At 44.4% G+C, this 17,645-nt stretch overlaps 1 protein-coding gene across 2 annotated transcripts in view; it reads left to right on the plus strand.

Annotated features, from left to right (window-relative positions):
• Positions 1–17,645, plus strand: part of Kif6 (kinesin family member 6) — a 285,185-nt gene that overhangs the window by 5,639 nt on the left and 261,901 nt on the right. For both annotated transcript variants that reach the window (XM_076915376.1, XM_076915377.1), the window contains exon 3: positions 7,330–7,404. In XM_076915376.1, coding sequence (XP_076771491.1) covers positions 7,330–7,404 — 75 coding nt within the window. The remainder of the gene's footprint in view (positions 1–7,329; positions 7,405–17,645) is intronic.

Raw genomic sequence — 17,645 nt, forward strand, 5'->3', positions numbered from 1 at the left:
GGTACCCATGGAGGTGAGAAGAGGGTGTTGAGTCCCCTGAGTTTGGCCTTAGAGGTAGTTGCAGCTGCCCTACAGAGTGCTGGAAACTGAACTTGGGTTCTCTCTAAAAACAGCAAGCGCCCTTAACCTTAACGGCTGAGCCATCTCTCTGACCACATGATATCACATGGGGGGCCCAAGGAATTCAATACATGTTGTGGGTATTACTCTAAAGTTATATCTCAATCTAATCAAAACCTTGGTGGAGGGCCTAACATGTGGGAGGCCCTTGAGATGTATTTGTGACATCAGTAAGTCAGTAGATGGACTGACCAAAATGAACTTTGTACAGGGAGCCTTTCAGGATATATTCTGTGGTGACTCTGTGTCATCATGAAGGCCCCTGGCACATCTTGATTAGATGAAATTCCTAATCCTCAGGGGAGTGAGGTGGGGAACGCTTTATCGACTCAAGGCACCAACAACCAGATGAAAGAAGCCAGACAGCCCCATTTACCAGCAGCAGGTCTCCCAGAGGCCCTACAGGAGGGCTAATCTGATCCAATACTAGATTAGACCAGACTCACCCAAGCTCTTTAGAGTACACGCTTGCACGGTGGCCATGTGTTCTGTGGACCACTGTGCCATGCTGGTATAATCCGAGAAGCAGTGATTCAGACACACTAACAGCAAATGCTACCACCTCATGTATGCATTTGCCTCCTGCGTGCTGAGACCGGTGGCTCTCAACCTGTGAGCCGAGACCCTTGTTGGGGTCCAATAACCCTTTCCCGGGGATGGCCCAAGACCATGGGGAAACAGATGTTTGCACGATTCATAACAGTAGCCAAATTACAGTTATGAAGTATCAATAAAATTAGTGTCATGGTTGGGCTTCACCACAACGCAAGGAACTGTATTGAAGAGTCACGGGATTAGCAAGGTTGAGCACCACTGCTCGGCACCAGCCGCCATTTGCTTACCTTGAATGAGGGTTGATAAACCCTAGGAAGCCTTTGAAGTTAATATTGGTCGCTGGTGATACATTCCTTTCTGTTGTATATTTCTAATCTTAACTCTGGGCATCCATCAGAACATTCCAAAGGTAACAGCTGTATTATATGTCCCCCACAGTCTCACTGCCTTAGTTGACTACAGACAGCTGCTGTGTGTAGGTCGGCATGTTGACCAGAGGTCTATAGCTACCCTGTAAGTTCCCTAAGATGACCTCAAATGTATTGTTTGAAAGTTTTTATTTTTTTTTCTTCTTTTTTATTAGATATTTTATTTACACTTCAGATGCCATCCCCTTTCCCCATTCCCCCCCACCCCCCTTAGAAAACCCCTATCACATGCCCCCTTTTCCTTTTTGCATTTATACATTTTTTTTTAAATAATGTTAATCATAAGCGTTATAAGTTTGGAATTGTTCAATCAGAGGTGTAGCCCACTGACCGACCTAGATATAACAACTATCTTTGACTGGTGGAGATACATGAATATCTGCCTCCCTGTCTCCCCCCTCTTTCTCTCTTTCATCACCTAGCTTCTCCTATCCTTCTTCTCCTTCTCTTCTTACTCCTTTTCTTGCTCTCAGTACTCCTCCTACCTTAGCTCTTCCTACACATCACCCTTCCTGTTAAAATGAAACTTTTCTCTCAAAATACAATTAGAGCATAATTATGCCAATTTGTACCAGTGAGGTACAAGATAGTCCTAATATCCAGTCCATCATTTTGTTGACTAACCAGCACCTCTGTCATCTATCCTAACTAAAACATTTAGTTCTGAACCTGGCTTTAGAATGAATGTCAGCTGACTACCATCCACTCAAATCTTTTCTCTTACGGTAAATAGCTATAAGTTTTCAACCCCGTCAGAAATCCAGAATGACTGAGTTAACTATAATTGTGGGAAGCACAAAGCATAGCTTCTAAAACTTAGCCAATTTATAGAGACCTCTGAACACCTGAAAAGCCCCTATACTACCGAACGTTGGAGCATCAAATCTTCAGCCTTCTGGCCCAGAATCATCTGACAGACCTTGGTGATGCAGGATTATTAAGGACTGATTACTCTGTCTAGGCAGATATAATCAGTCGACTATTCTGCATGTGTGTCCTTTTCTGGACAGTAATTTGTCTGTAGATGGAGAGAGGCAATTCTTGCCTAGTGGCTGTTACCACACAACTGGAGTAACTCCAAGGATGCTCAATTTCTTCTTAGAATCCACGACAGGAAGCTGTCAGGTGCAGACAGGTCTCTAATCAATATGAACATTAATATATAAATATTTGTAGCATCAGTTCTATGGACTTCTGATGTTTTGAAAACCAACTATCCATGTAAGGTAACCTGGACTGTTTTCTGTTAACTCCTCTCAGCTATTTCTAAGTAAAATATGGAAAGCACCCTAACAATAAACTCAAAAATATGAATTTGCTATAGTCCCTTAACTCATAGGTTAACCATCCCAAATCAGTTAAAAAAGTTAAAAAAGGGCTGGGTCTAGGCATTGTATTCCTAAATGTGTTATACAGGCACAATGCCCATGAGTGTATCAATATTCATCTCATTTTTATATTAATAAGAGGCTCGTACCAATGAAAACCTTAAATTTGAGATCAAAGTAAATTTTGTACCATTTAAGAATTTATAACTTCATCTTGATAATAAGTATACAGATTTCTACCAGTAGGTTATGGCTATGCAGTAAGTCCTAGCTAATCCCCCCTGTTCCAACAAAACCACTACTTGTCCCTAGAAAGACAGACCATTATTAACCACATTAGTCCCCAAGCTCAGGGAATAGGGGCGCTGACTCTTCTTTAACTTCTTCAAGTTGATTAAGGGCGTTGAGATTTTAGAAGAGGGGTGGGGGGCGGGAGAGTAAGTTGATAAGCCTCTGATGCTGTGTCTTCACTGAATCCAGATGGAATTCCAGGACATCAGAGGTTTGGGCAGGTCTGCTCAGTTTGCTTGATGAGTAGATACACCAAGGCTGTGTACTCTGCAATATACAATTCTCAGAACAAGTTTTAGTATCAAGGAAAAAAAAAATTTCCACCCCCAGGGCGCTGACATTTTTTTTTAAAGATGTTGGTTCTGAAGACTTTTTTTTTCCCTGCTTCTTAAAATTGGTTGTAGTATTTACGTTTTTATTTATTTTTTATTTATTTATTTTTATTTATTTTATTTATTTATTTATTTACGTTTTTATTTAGATTTTATCCCCTTAGCCTACTTCCTCCCCCCACCCAGAAACCTATCCCATCCCCCTCCTCATGCTTCTATGAGGCAGTGACCACACCTACCCCCCTCACTATCCCCTCCCCGCCCTCACATCCCCCCCCCCACTGTGTGTTCATTCATTCATTTTTCATTCATTTTTTTTATGGGACCAAGAAACTCCTCTCCCACCTATGTCTGACAGGGCCATCCTCCCCTACATATACCTCTGGAGTCTTGGGTCCCTCCCTATGTGTTCCCAGGCTGGTGGTTTAGACCCTGGGGGGCTCTGGTTGTTTGGTATTGTTGCTTTCCACCTGGGGTCAATAACCCTTTCTGCTCCTTCAGTCCTCTCACTAAGTTCTCCATTGGGAAACCCCTGATCATATCAGTGGTTAATTGTGAACATTGTCCTCTGAGTGTTTTAGTCTTTGGCTGACCTCTAAGGAGACAGCTATATCATGTTCCTCACATTATGCACTTCCAGCCATCCACAATAGTGTTTAGATTAGGTGGCTGTACATGGGGTGAATACCCAGGTGGAAAGGTCTCTTGATGGCCCCTCCTTCAGTTTCTGTTCCATGTTTTGTTTCCCTATTTGCTCCCTTGAGCATTTTTATTTCTCGTTCTAAGTAGAACTGAGGTATCCCCTCTTGGTCGTCCTTCTTCATGAGCTTCATGTGGTCTGTGGGTTGAGTCTTCGATAATCCAAGCTTTTGGGCTAACATCCGTGGAGATATGTTTGTGTAACTCTCTTCTTTTGGGGTTTTTGGAAGATTACTTTCTTGCTTTTTCTAGGTTATAGTTTCCCTCCTTGTGTTGGAATTTTCCACCAATTATTCTTTGAAGTGCTGGATTTGTGTTGAGATACTGTGTAAATTTGGATTTGTCATGGAATATTTTGGTTTCTCCATCAATAATGATTGACAGTTTTGCTGGGTATAGTAGTCTGGGCTGGCATTTGTGTTCTCTTAGGGTCTGTATGATATCGGTCCAGGATCTTCTGGCTTTTATGGTCTCTGGTGAGAAGTCTGGTGTAATTCTTATAGGTCTGCCTTTATATGTTACTTTGCCTTTTTCCCTTACTGCTTTTAGTATTTTTTCTTTGTTTTGTACATTTGATGTTTTGACTATTATATGGCGGGAAGTATTTCTTTTCTGGTCTAAACTATTTGGAGTTCTGTAAGCTTCTTGTATATTTATGGACATCTCTTTCTTTAGGTTAGGGAAGTTTTCCTCTATAATTTTGTTGAGGATATTTACTGGTCCTTTTAGTTGGGAGTCTTCCCCCTCATCTATACCTATTATCCTTAGGTTTGGCCTTCTCATTGTGTCTTGGATTTCTTGTATATTTTGGGTTAGTAGCTTTTTGTATTTTGCATTTTCTTTGACAGTTGTGTCAATGTTTTCCATGGTATCTTCTGCACATGAGATTCTCTCTTCCATCTCTTGTATTCTGTTGGTGATACTTGTGTCTATGACTCCTGATCGTTTTTTTAGGTTTTCTATCTCCAGGGTATTGTCCCTTTGTGATTTCTTTATTGTTTCTACTTCCATTCTTAGATCCTGCATGGTTCTGTTTAATTCCTTTTCCCGTTTGGTTGCATTTTCTTGCAATTCCTTAAGGGATTTTTGTGTTTCCTCTTTAAGGGTTTCTATCTGTCTACCAGTGCTCTCCTTAAGTTCTTTGAGAGTGTTATTTATGTCTTTCTTAAAGCCCTCTATCATCATCATGAGAAGTGATTTTAATTCTGATTCCTGCTTTTCTGGTGTGATGGGGTGTTCAGGGCTTGCTCTGATGGGGGAGCTGGGTTCTGATGATGCCATGTAACTTTGGTTTCTGTTGCTTACATTCTTGCTCTTGCCTTTTGCCATCTGGTTAACTCTAGTGCTGCCTGTACTTGCTGTCTCTGACTGAAGCCTGTCTTTCTAGTTATCTAGCTTGTGTCTGATCTCCTAGGGGTCCAGATGTCTCTGTGATCTTTTCCAGCTGCACTGATTATAGTGGTACCTCTAGGATGCCTCAGGATATGGTGCCTCCAAGGTAGTAGTCCAGCTAGGTGTCTGCTGTTCTGGGTGCAGTGTCTCCTCTAGAATATCTCAGGAAACGTTGTCTGAAGCTCTGAGTTCATTTGTTCCTCTGTGGATCTGGATTGAGTGGAACTTCCAGTATGTCTCAGGTGGAATCCGGGGTCCACACAACAGCAGACCTGGCAGAGGTCTGATCTAGGCCTCAGATCTGAGAACTAGTTTCTAAGACACTGTCCAAATTAGAGCGCCTGGGATCCCTGCTTCCTCTGGGTTCTTGGAGGTTGGGGACAGAGCTGCCACCCAAGATCTGCTCAGTGCTCTGGCCCAGACCGGAAGGAACCAGTGTTCCAGGCCGGGAGTGACTACCTGGGTCCTTTTGGTTCCCAGTTACTCCCTGTTTAGGGCGGGCCCTGCTGTCTACTTACCTAAGATACTGCCTGAGTTCGAGCACCTGGGATCCCTGCTTCCTCTGGGTTCTTGGATGTTGGGGGCAGAGCTGCCACCCAAGATCTGCTCAGTGCTCTGGCCCAGACCTCGAAAGTTTTTATTTTAAAGACTATATCCTCTCAACTTTATTTTTTTTTAAGTAAGGTGCTGGGAAAAGATCTCAGTTGAAAGGTGGTTACTTTGAAACATCAAGAACCTGAGTTTGATCCCTGGAACCCACATTGTATTATTTTTTTTTAAAATTCACTTTAAATCTCAATCATTGCCCTCTATCTCTTCTCTTCTCCCAGTCCCATCCTTACAAATTCCTTCTCCCTTTACCCCTTCCCTTGGGTACCACTCCACCCTGGGCCACCAGCAGGGTTATGGAGACTGAAGTGGCCACCTCCTGTAGCCGGGTGTGACTTCCAGTAGAGGAAGGAGGACATCAACCCACCCACAAAACTTTCAACCCAAAATTTGCCCTGCCTACAAGGTGCACAAGGATAAAAATGAAGCAGAGATTGAGGGAACTGCCAACCATTGACTGGAATCCACATTTTTAAAGCTAGATGGGGTGGCATGGTGTGATCCCAGAATCAGGGAGGTAGAGACAGGTAAACCCTTAGGGCTTAGTGGCCAGCCAGCCTAGCTTATTTGGAGAATTCTAGGGCAACAAGATACTGCTCTTAAAACACAAAATGGAAATACACCCAAGGTTGTCTTCTGACCTCCACACACACAGACATACAGACACAGACTGTCTGTCTCTCTTTTCTCTCTCTCACACACACAGACTCTCTCTCTCTCTCTCTCTCTCTCTCTCTCTCTCTCTCTCTAGCATGCACGCAGCTGTACCTGCAAACATATAAACACACACACATACACACACACACACACTCATATGCATGTAGCTGCACCAGCATTCACATAAACATGCAGACACACATAAAGAAAAATTTAAATACACTCAAGTATGAAATTATGCCAGTCAGCACTTTCTGTGGAAGATTCTCTGTTACTTGGGTGCACCTGCTGCCAGAACCTCACCCCACTACAAGAGAACATATGGTCCCACCAGAGTGTTCTACCTTGCTGGCAATCCTGTGTGAAGTTTAAAAGTGAATCTGCAGGCAGGATGAAATGAACAGTCTGCCATCTCTCAGATCTCCCATCGCTGCCCCTCTGATACAGACCTGACTCTGCAGAGAAATGAGTGTTTTCTGACTTTTGAATCATTGGCAAGAAAATGAGACAACAGCATCCTAAAGCCAGTCATAGAGGAGTCTAGAGGCCTTTTCCATCCCCTTCATGGGTTTCCAACCCATGCAGTTCTTGAGGCTTGATTCTGATGCCAGCTACAGACACTGTCCCTCTTGAGCGCTAAAAATACAGTTTATTATTTGATTCAAAGCTGGTGTGATTTTCTTTTCAGAGGGGTACATTTGTGCAGATCTTGTCAAAGCCATATTGTTTACCCACCATTTGTGAGCAAGAATACAATGGCACAGTGTGGGAGATGACAGGGCCAACATTGTGTTAGGTTAGGTAAGCCCGGTGATGTCACTGCGGGTCATTTACAAACGTGTTTCTGAAAACAAGATCCACTAATCCAATATCATGGGAAGGTTTGGCCTTGAGGTAATTAACATTTTCATATTGCAGGTTTCAAAGGATTTTTGACCAAGAAGCAAAGCAAGACATCATTTTCGAGATCATTGCCAAACCAGTCGCCGAGAGGTAGGCTTTCCCAGGCTCTGTTCTGGGCCGAGGCTTTTCATCTGGTGTTCAATCCTCGGGTGATTGTAGTAATTTGCTTCCATGTATCAGTCAAACACTCAGGCCTCAGGGCATGAAATGGTGATAGCATTAATTATTTCTATTAATAGCTGTTTGTTTTGGACTCAGATTGGGATCCCTGAAGCAAAGCAGAGATGAGGACAGACTAGCTATTCTTTTCGTTTCTTTTTAAAAGGTCCAGTGTGGGGCTGGAGAGATGACTCAGTGCTTAAGAGTGCTTTATGCACTTGCAGAGGCCAGAGTTTAGTCCCCAGAATTCATTGGGCAACCCAAACCCTCCTGCATCTCCGGCTCCAAGGATTTGGTACCTCTCTGACCTCCAAGAGCACCTGTGCACACATGTACACATACTAATATGCAAACACACACAACTACATAAGGAAAGGTTCCATAATCATGGCTTATACATGCTGACACTGCTCAAAATGATGTGCCTATTGGTGTGGGAAACCTAGATGACTTTCCATCTGTAATTCCAGTTCCTTCCTTGGTTCAATATTTCTTTTATTGTTACTATGGTTTTAATTTTCATGTGTGTGTGCACCTGCGTGCATGCGTGTTTGTGTGAATGTGTCTGTGTGGGCACTGTGTGGGTATGTGTTTGTGTGCATGTGTTTGTCTGTGCATATGCATGTGCTTGCCTGCATGTGCACATGTACATGCATGTATATATGGGTGTGCTTGTGTGTGAGTATGCGTGAACTCAACTGCTCTTGGGAGTGTGGAAACTAGAAGTCGCTGAAGGTCAACATTGAGATGTCTTCCTCAGTGGCTTCTCTACCTCATTTTTTGAGACAGTCTCTCATTGAACCTGAAGTCACCATTCCAGGAAGATTGGTTGGATCTGCCCGTTTCATTCCCAGGGATAGGGCTGGGAGCATGAGGTACTACACTGGGCTTCCAAGGAGTGCTGGAATCTGAACTCAGGTTCCCATTCTCATGTGGCAAACCAGCACTTTACCCGTTGAGCCGTCTCCACCAGTATTTCAAATCATTAGGTGAACAAAGAAGAAGGTTAAAAGACGATGCTCAGGAGGCCTGATGATGGATGGTTCGACTCCTCTTCAGCTTGGTCAAAGTGTGGTCCTTACTTTCTAGGGCCATCTGTTTTAATGTCCCTAGACAGTTCCAGGCTGGTGAGTGTAGTAACGAAATTAGCGCAATGGAGTTGGACAATCAGATGCAAACATATCGATGTATCTTGGCAAAGTCTCTTTGGGCCCACATCAGTGGTTCTCAACCTGTGGGTCATGATCCCATTGGCAAACCCCTGTCTCCAAAGCTATCTATGTTACTATTCATAACAGTAGCAAAATTACACTTACAAAGTAGTATCAAAAATAGTTTTATGTCTGTGAGTCGCAGCATTAGGAAGCTGGAGACCCACTGGTATGGATTGTCATGGCCTCGGCAAACATAAGGGCCTTTGTGTGGAATCTCTCTGACAGCAGCTGCTAATCAGGCTGCTCTCTGATACCTAAGCCACCAGCGACCATTCATTCATCTTTACAGATCAGATGACGCTTATGTCTGCTAAATGAAGCCCACTTTCTAGTCCAGTAGCTCATGTCACTCTCCTGGGGCTGCTGGGGGAGCCACTGTCACACCTTGCCCCTCACACCTCTGTGTTGTGGACCTTGCCCAAAGTAAGCTCTCTCTGTCTCTTACAGTCATCCTTCTCCGATAAAATACAATCAAACAGACTTTAAGTATTTCTTCTGGAACCGCAATCAGGCAGCCTTTCTTTGGAATGAATTCAGGTGCACCCAGTCAGACGTCAAACGGCTGAAATTACATTCCTTTCAGTAATCATTTGAGTTAGGTTAATTTTTTTCAGAGAGATAGTCTCACATTTAATTTTAAAAAGCTGTATTTGTGTACATGTATACGAACACACACACGTGTGTAGGTACCTACAGAGGACAGAAGTGGACATTGGATTCCCTAGAACTGGAGCTATGGATGGTCATCAGTAAACACATGGGTGTTGGAAATGGAACTCAGGTCCTCTGTGAGAGCAGGAAGCGCTCCTGACCATCAGGCCATCCCTCGGACCTGTAGCCTTTGTGTTTTACTTGGAAACCTGCACTCATTCGTGGAGGGAGGAGCCTCGTTTCTGTTTCCTGAGGGGCTGGGTCTTTCTCCTTTACTGACTCCCTCATCTCCAGTCCTCACTGTGGACCCCGCCCCTTTCCTCAGCTTTTCTTTACCTCAGCTCTTCATCTGAAGATGATGATGTGTTCACAGATGACTCCAGGATATTTCTAGCCATTCCTATTTGCCTTATTGTCCTTGCAAGGATTTGATAGACAGTGAAGGGAAGACAAGTCCTTCTGGGAAACTCTTCCTACACAGATGGGCAGTGATGGACAACAACTGGCAAGACTTTTACTCCAGTATTTGGGTTTGTAACTGACTATCATAGCACAGTCATACTTAAGACACACATTAAATAGCCGGGAGTTTGCCCAGTTGTTTGTCACTTGTAGACCCAAACAGGAACATGAGGTCACCTGGCATAACTTGTCCTTCTCTGTAAATCTTGAGCTTGTGTTTTATACCCGCCCTGTGGTCTGCATCAGAGTTCACAGCATGTTACTTGCCACTGTTAGATAATGCTAAGAATACATTTATGAGTGAAGCGGAGCCCCTTGCCCGCTTCCGAGCACTTTCCTGTAGAGAATCTCACTCAGTCCGTGTAAGAATCCTGTGGAGCCTCAGATATGACTCTTGCTTTAAGTGAGAAGGGGGGACACTGGGCATCTGACGGTTGTTGGCTAAACCACACAGTAATGGGCTGTAGATGTGAGACATACACAGTTCTTCCCCTCCCTCTGATTGGACCTGGTGTTGCTTTCATCACATGTTTAGCCTCTGTCACCCCTGCTAAACTCATGGATGCCACTCGTCACTGAGAGGTCACTGTTTCAAGCCTTATCCCACCTCTCCATCAGAATGGCTCAACCATGTGACTTGGCTCCCGTCCCCCTGGACTTTGAGACGGAGCAGGCTGAGGTGTGAGTCTGAGTGGGGCTCTCTGTATAGGGGGCGGTAAGAGCAAAGTTTCCCTTTAACTTCCCCATTCCAGGATTTGTCCTTCCTGTGAGCCATGTCCACAGTCTCTGACGGTCCCATAGCTCACACTCAGTCACAGTTCCATGAGCTCAAATGACGGTTCTTTCATTTGCCCCTAAAACTTCTTCATTCCATATAACTACCCTCAGAAGAAAAGACTTAGACCATATGATTTAAACCTTATTCAGTTCTCAGTAACACACACACATACACACACACACACACACACACACACAGAGAGAGAGAGAGAGAGAGAGAGAGAGAGAGAGAGAGACAGAGACAGAGAGAGAGAGAGAGAGAGAGAGAAAGAGAAAGACACCTGTTATGTACTATAAAGATAGACTTGTGTGTGTGTGTGTGTGTGTGTGTGTGAGAGAGAGAGAGAGAGAGAGAGAGAGAGAGAGAGAGAGAGAGAGAGAAAGGAGTGTGTATATGGTATATGATGTAATGCCTTTGTATGTGTTGCTGCTGTGTGTACACTTGTATGTGGTGGTACACATGAATGTTGGGGTCAGAGTGACATCTGATGTCTTCCTCTTACTCTCCACATTATTTTCTGAAGCACAGTTTGTCACTGAACCTGTACTGACCTGTTGGCTAAGCCAGTTGGCCAGGTACTCTTCTGCCTCAACTCCACCCAGCACTAGGATTTCAGGTGCACCTGACTTTTGACATGTATGTTTCAGATCTGAATTTAGGCGGCCATGCTTGCTTGGTGCTATGCTGACTGAGTCATCTCCCAGCCCGCCAGTCTTTCTGCTTCAATGGAGGAGATTGTACTGAAAGATTTTTGTGTTGTCCCCATGTCTGAATAAGGAAATATTACTATCAGAACAACTAAATCTGGGTTTCCAAGAAAGTCACCAAATAATGAGTTACTTAATGTTCTTAGCCAAAATTAATTGTAGATTTGATGCTAAAATTTGATTAATAACTTGAAACATAAAAAGAGTCAGTGTGGTGGCTCAAGCTTGGAATTTCAGTATGTATGTGACTGAGGCAGGAGGATGGCCTCAAGTTCAGCCCCAGCCTGGCTTACATAATTCAAAGTTATCCTCATTCAAAAACCAAGCCTATGGCAATGACCATACTAATAACACTAGAGGGCCGATGACTAGAGGAGGAGGGACAGCTGCACAGCTACCCCTGTGCTTTGGGTTGACAGGAGGGCAAAGGCAACGTCAGATGCCCCTCTCCACAGTGAATCTGATTTTATCAATTTGAAAGTTAACATTAGCCAACTAAGGTTGGAAGGAAATTCTGGACCTTTAAACTCCCCCTTCTTGAGCGGGATCTGCCATCAACCAGGGGATTCTGCATACTCGGTAGTTCTGAGACTCAGATGCATCCCACTCTGACAGTGTCTGATGCTGACTTCATTCAGAAGGCTTCCAATGGGTAAGCCCCTCCCCCTCTGCTGTCAAGCTTGTGTCTGTCCTCAGCCTGTCCCTCCTGTCCAAATGTCTCTTACTTACCTTTACCATGGGGGATTCAGTCTTTGGTTCTATGTGCCTCTTTCAAAATTGCCTGTTCTGGTTCAAGGCCAACTGGGCTTGTAAGAATTAGTAAATGATAACCCAGGAGAGCCAGTTAAATGTGAATCGCACGGAAACACGCTACAAGGGCCACACTATACTAAAATCCATTCAATGCGTGTCTGAAAGGCAAACTTAAATGACCATCATGCACTCTTTTCTGACATCTCTACTTCCCATGTTTTCCCTGTGGTCTTGTCTCTATACATCTTGTGGTTGTTGAAATTCTAATTTGCACCAGTGGGCCAAACTGAGCAGATAATGACCCTGGCCCCATTTCCCTTTGCCTGCAGCTACTTCCATCTGCCCCCCTGCCCCCCCCGCCCCTCCTTGCTGGTTTCCCAGCCTGATGGATTTTCCCATATCCCTCCCCACCTCCCACCCAGCTCCTGTCCCAGGCAGTGTTTATGCCTGTCACTTTGAAGTTAACCCGAGTCCTTTCCCCTCATCCTCATCCGTGGCACTTGTTCCCTCATCCTCACCAGTCAGCCCAGAAGGCCTGGAACTTGGGTGGAGACCTCAGGCAAGATCATGATACTGACTCCGAGAGTTGGGGAAACTGACAACAGTAAAAGACATCTGGAGGCAGCACAAGCAACAAGTAATTAGTTAAGTAAAAATGAAATGCTTGCTGGTTCCCACAGGTTTCTGGAAGCGTTGGCCCGTGTTCCACTCCATGGCGTCACTGTAGCCACATGCATTGCATCTTGGGACTTCTGTACAGCCCTTGCTCTGAACACACAGCATAGGCGATCTACATGTCTGCCTTCAGGCAGTTCATTGCCTACATTGGAGACTATTGTAGTGGAGGTATACACTGTAATTGTTTTTGGGTTTTTTTTTTTTTTTTTGTGTGTGTGTGTCTGTTTTTTGAGACAAAGTTTCTCTGAGTAGATCAGGCTAGCTTTGAGCTCGGAGGTTTGCTTGCCTCTCCCTCCCTAGCTACTGGGGCTAAGGGCATGTGCCACCACTGGCCAGCTACACTGTAACATTTTAGCTGAGCAAAACAAGGTTTTTTTCTCAGTAATGAAAACAAAGACTAAGCTTTTCCTATTGTCACTCTTCAGCATGGAAATGAGCATCTTTTTGTGTCCTATTAAATTAGATTTGAGTTTCATAAAAACAAGCCATTAAATTAACTTTATCTAGGTTAGGACAAACTTTCCGGAATGTCTCCAAACATGCTTCTGCCATTTGGAAGTGCATATTTATGCAGAATGGCACTCTGAGAATTGATGATTATCAAGTCAATGTATTGATAACTCGGAAAGCCCCTGAAGATCTCTAGTCCCTGGTGCCAGATATCCAGCTAAGACTTCGTCATTACACAAGCACATCTTTTTCATTTGCATGCAAATATGGTTTTTACCTTTAATAAATAGCAAAATTGTATGTATGCCGAAGAATTGTTCTTTAATAAACTTCTGAAGGCTGTTGAGGTGTCTTGGCAGGTAAAGGTGCGTGTATGGAAGGAGGGAACAGACTCCACCAAGCTGTCCTCTGATGTTCATTCACTCACACACACACACACACACACACACACACACACACACACACACACGCACTCATGCGCACACACATAATAATATTATAAAATCAATTATCAATAAATACTTCATTTTAATATTTATTTTATTAATTTAAAATATTTTGTTAATTCTTTGATTTTATTTTCTTTTATTGAAAATCAAACTTCATCATACAATATATTCTGATTATGGTTTCCACTCCCCTGGTATCTTGTTAATTCTTTGAGAAATTCATGCAATATATTTTGATCCAGTTTGCTCCTTCTCTCCCAAGTCTTTCCAGACTCAACTTCTCCATGCTCAACTTGCAACCTACCCAACTTAAGTATTAAGTTTGTGTTACCTATATAGCCTGAGGCTGCACAGACTCCTCGGGTCAAAAGGCGTCATCAGCAGGAATGTTGAGAAAGTCTGGATCTAGTCAGTCCTGTGTCCCTGAGACTTTTCCCGCTCCGTTCGCTTGACCCTCTTGACTCTTCTATCCCAGCCGCCCTCCTGGACCAGGCTCTCCTCACCTGCTGTGCCCGTGTTGCTCTGCAGTTTGCAGTGCCACTTTATGTCTGAGTTGACCTCATTTTCAGAGCACATCCCTTCAGTCTGATGTCATACTGGAGACTCCTTTGACTAGGCTTTGAATCCTGTCCTCATAGATTTCTCTGTTTCCTTCGGGTTTGCAGCATCAGCTCCCTTTCCAATTCTAGTTTCAGTAATTTGGGCCTCCTCATTCTCTCGGTTAATCTGGCTAAGAATTTGTCAGTCTTATCTTCTCATTGATTCTTTGTACTATTGTCCTGTGTGGGGTTTTGTTCATTTTCTTGCTTTTAGCTCACTAAGTTTGACTCTGATCTTGCTTCTCTCTCTCTCCGTCTGTTGTTTGTTTCAACAAGTGAAGTGAGATATGATATTTCATTGTGTGCATATATGAGATTCTCAAAGAATAAAGAAGTTTGAAAAGATATTGTAGATCACGTAACGTCTGGCTCACAAACTACCCAGATAGCACCTCTGTTCTTATCAGTATGTCTGAAGATGCTACATCATGAAGTGTACCCTAATGCAAAATTAAAAATATCCTAACTGTATAAACCTCCCACAGTGGATGCAATCCAGTTAGGTGTACTTATTCACAATAACTGGACAGTCTCCCTTTCCTCCTTGAAAATTTTATTCTGTGACAGAAGCCTGCAGCTTTGGGGCATGCATCTCGGTGCACCCGACAACACTTCCTCCATGGGTTTGGCTTAGAGGCAAGAGCCCCAGCAGCTTCTTAGGAAATGTAAGAAGAGCCTCTGTCGACTTTTGTAATACTTCTCTCCTTCCCTAGTGTTGCCCTAGCAACAAGAAGATGAGGCTGTGCTGACTGTGCGCATCTGTGCTGACTGTGTGCATCTGTACAGCTGAGTGCATCTTTACAGTCATTAATGTCTGTGTGACACAGAAAAAGGTTTCATGCTCACTTAGGTCAAAGTGCCTTAAGCCGTCCCATGATTTCAGTGGTTAAGAGTTGAAGCTGCATCTGTGCACTTGGGTCACTGGATTTTCTATGTCCCATCCACCTGTGTTCTCTCCCTGCAGGCTGCCTTGTGTGGCTCCTCAAAGAACTTGCTATCTGAACTCCCAGATGCCGTTTGGAAACCTCACAGGAAGGCAGGGGCAGTGGTTCAGTGGCAAAGAGCCTGCACTGCTTTTTCCAGAGCATAGCTCATGGTCCCAGCACCCCAGCCAGGCAGCTCACAGGTGTCTGTGTTTCCAACTCCAGAATGTCTGACTCCATTTCCTGCTTCCTCAAGCCCTGCACTCATATGCATCCCCCAAATACATGCCATAGGTGGAATGATACATACATTGACTTGGGACTCCTGAGACCAAGTTCTCAGCACAAAGGGGCATTTGCCCCAGAGAGACAGAGGGCAGGTAATCAGAGACAAGGACAGGAGACAGAGTACAAAGGAGAAGGTGAAGGGGGATAGGGAGAGGGGGCAGAGGATATTTGTTCTAGAGGGACAAAAGATGCCTTCGGATAGAGAGGAGACAGACATGGCCCATAGGAAAATGGCAGTTTATAAAGGGAAAAGGGAAAACCTATGTCAGGATGAGGTGTTTAATTTTAATTGGGCATGTTAATTAGGTGAGCCAAAGGGGGCTTTTGATTGCTGGACTTCAATACTAAGAGAGCTGGACCCTGGTAGTCAGCTTCAGGAGGAAGAAGTGGCCAAATAAGGGAACAAACCTTTCAGGATATAATTTAATGATGTTTAGCAAGGCAGAGGGAATGGGGGAGAAGGGCGAGGCCTGGCAGAGCAATGTGTGCCATGCTCAGGCTGGCTGGAATCCCTTCAATGAGGTGGGAAGGAAGCAGCGCTGTGGTCTTCTCCCTTTGTGATCTCTCTGGTTGCCTGTTTGCTTTAGACTCAACTCGAGCAACCCTCTACAACTCTCTCCTGGACTCCGGTCACCTTCCTTGTGAGTCTAGACGGACAGGTGGTAACAGAACAAAACTGCCAGCCCCAGGTTTTAACACTATTCTTGTGGCTGCTCTGTATGCCATGTCTTTGTATAAAAGCTTTCTACGTATAGAGTGCACAGTCCATTCCCTAGTGGTGTCCTTGCTAGGGAGGGAGGACTCACTGCCCTTCAACTGAAAATGGTCTTCTCATTCCATGGAAGAGCTAAGTACAATGGAGTACAAGGGGCCCATGAAGGTCACAGAGCTGAAAGCAAGGCTGGCTTCAGGCTACACATTCCACCCACCAGGCTGTACCACTGTGTGATGAATGGGAAAGCGACTACACCGCTGTTCAGGAAAATAATCCCTGGGAAGGATAGATCAGAATGATCCCTGCTGATGACAGATAAGAGCTGTCCAGCCAAATCACTTCAAAAAGTCATCCATCATTCTCTGTCTCTCCTTCATCTTAAGGAATGAGAAGTTCAAATCCTACATCTTACTCATCCATCCTAGGGAACGGCTCTTTGCTGTTCTGCGCACACTCTGAAGTTTCAGTAAGCACCCCCTGGTCTGAAGACTACAGCAAGGAGTTAGGACTCAGCTTTCCCAACAGCTTGGTTCCCACGTGCTTTGAGTCCTGTTTGCTGCTCCCTGCATATCCTCCTGCTCCTGCTCCTGCTCCTCCCTTCTTTCTGGGCTCTGCGTTCATGTCTCCTTTCCGCCCTGCCCTGCTAAAGCTGCCATGGTCCCCCATGTTGGTGTGGAGCACAGCCTGTCACGTATCCTGTTCTCGTGATCTTTAACTATGGCACCACTATTGGATATACCCACAGTGCATCATTCCTTGACCCTGAACTCCAAGCACCCATGGCTGCCGCACTGCGCTGTGTAGGCTGCTCCTGGCTGTCTTAATGTGGCAGTTGAGACCTTCTCTAAGGCAGCATTTTCAGAAGCCTCACTTCACAGCTTTTTGATTTTTAGCTGCCAGTAAAGACACAACCCCATTCTGATCCTTCTTGGGAGCTTTGGATCATTATACTGCCATAGACTAAACACCATGCAGGCCTCGGCTATACACCAGCTTTAACATGCAGTAGAGTTCCAGGACCCCGAAGAAGGCTCATGACTCAGTGCCCTGGTTAAAGACAGCACAGGTGAGTGAGCCTCTTTGTAGTTTCGGTGTCCCGGAGCAAGGTCTTGTCCTTAACCAACTCGATTCCCTGTCATTTTGTCCAAGTTTCTCTGCAATCCACACTTCTTGTCTGGAATCCCTTTTGATATTGCTCTAGGCTAAAACAGTCAAACCAGAGAGAGCATTTGAACATAAATTCAAACCTGGAGTTCAAAAAAACTCGTGTCTCTCTCTCTCCTTAAACCAGTTGCATGGCTGTTGTGCTGAAGAATTCTTCTGAGCCACGTCTTCTGAGGAGACGGATAAGGAGCTTATCAAAAGCTCACAGCGGCATCACGTGGTTTGCATAATTAACAGCTTACCCATCAAATGCTTTTGCCTGAAGAGGAAATATTGTTAATATGGTTGAGCTCATTCTTAAATGGTTGCTCAAACCAAAGGGCAAATTCTGGTTGTGTCTA

The sequence above is a fragment of the Arvicanthis niloticus genome, chromosome 17 (genome assembly GCF_011762505.2).
Source record: "Arvicanthis niloticus isolate mArvNil1 chromosome 17, mArvNil1.pat.X, whole genome shotgun sequence".
NCBI classification, from domain to species: Eukaryota; Metazoa; Chordata; class Mammalia; order Rodentia; family Muridae; genus Arvicanthis; species Arvicanthis niloticus.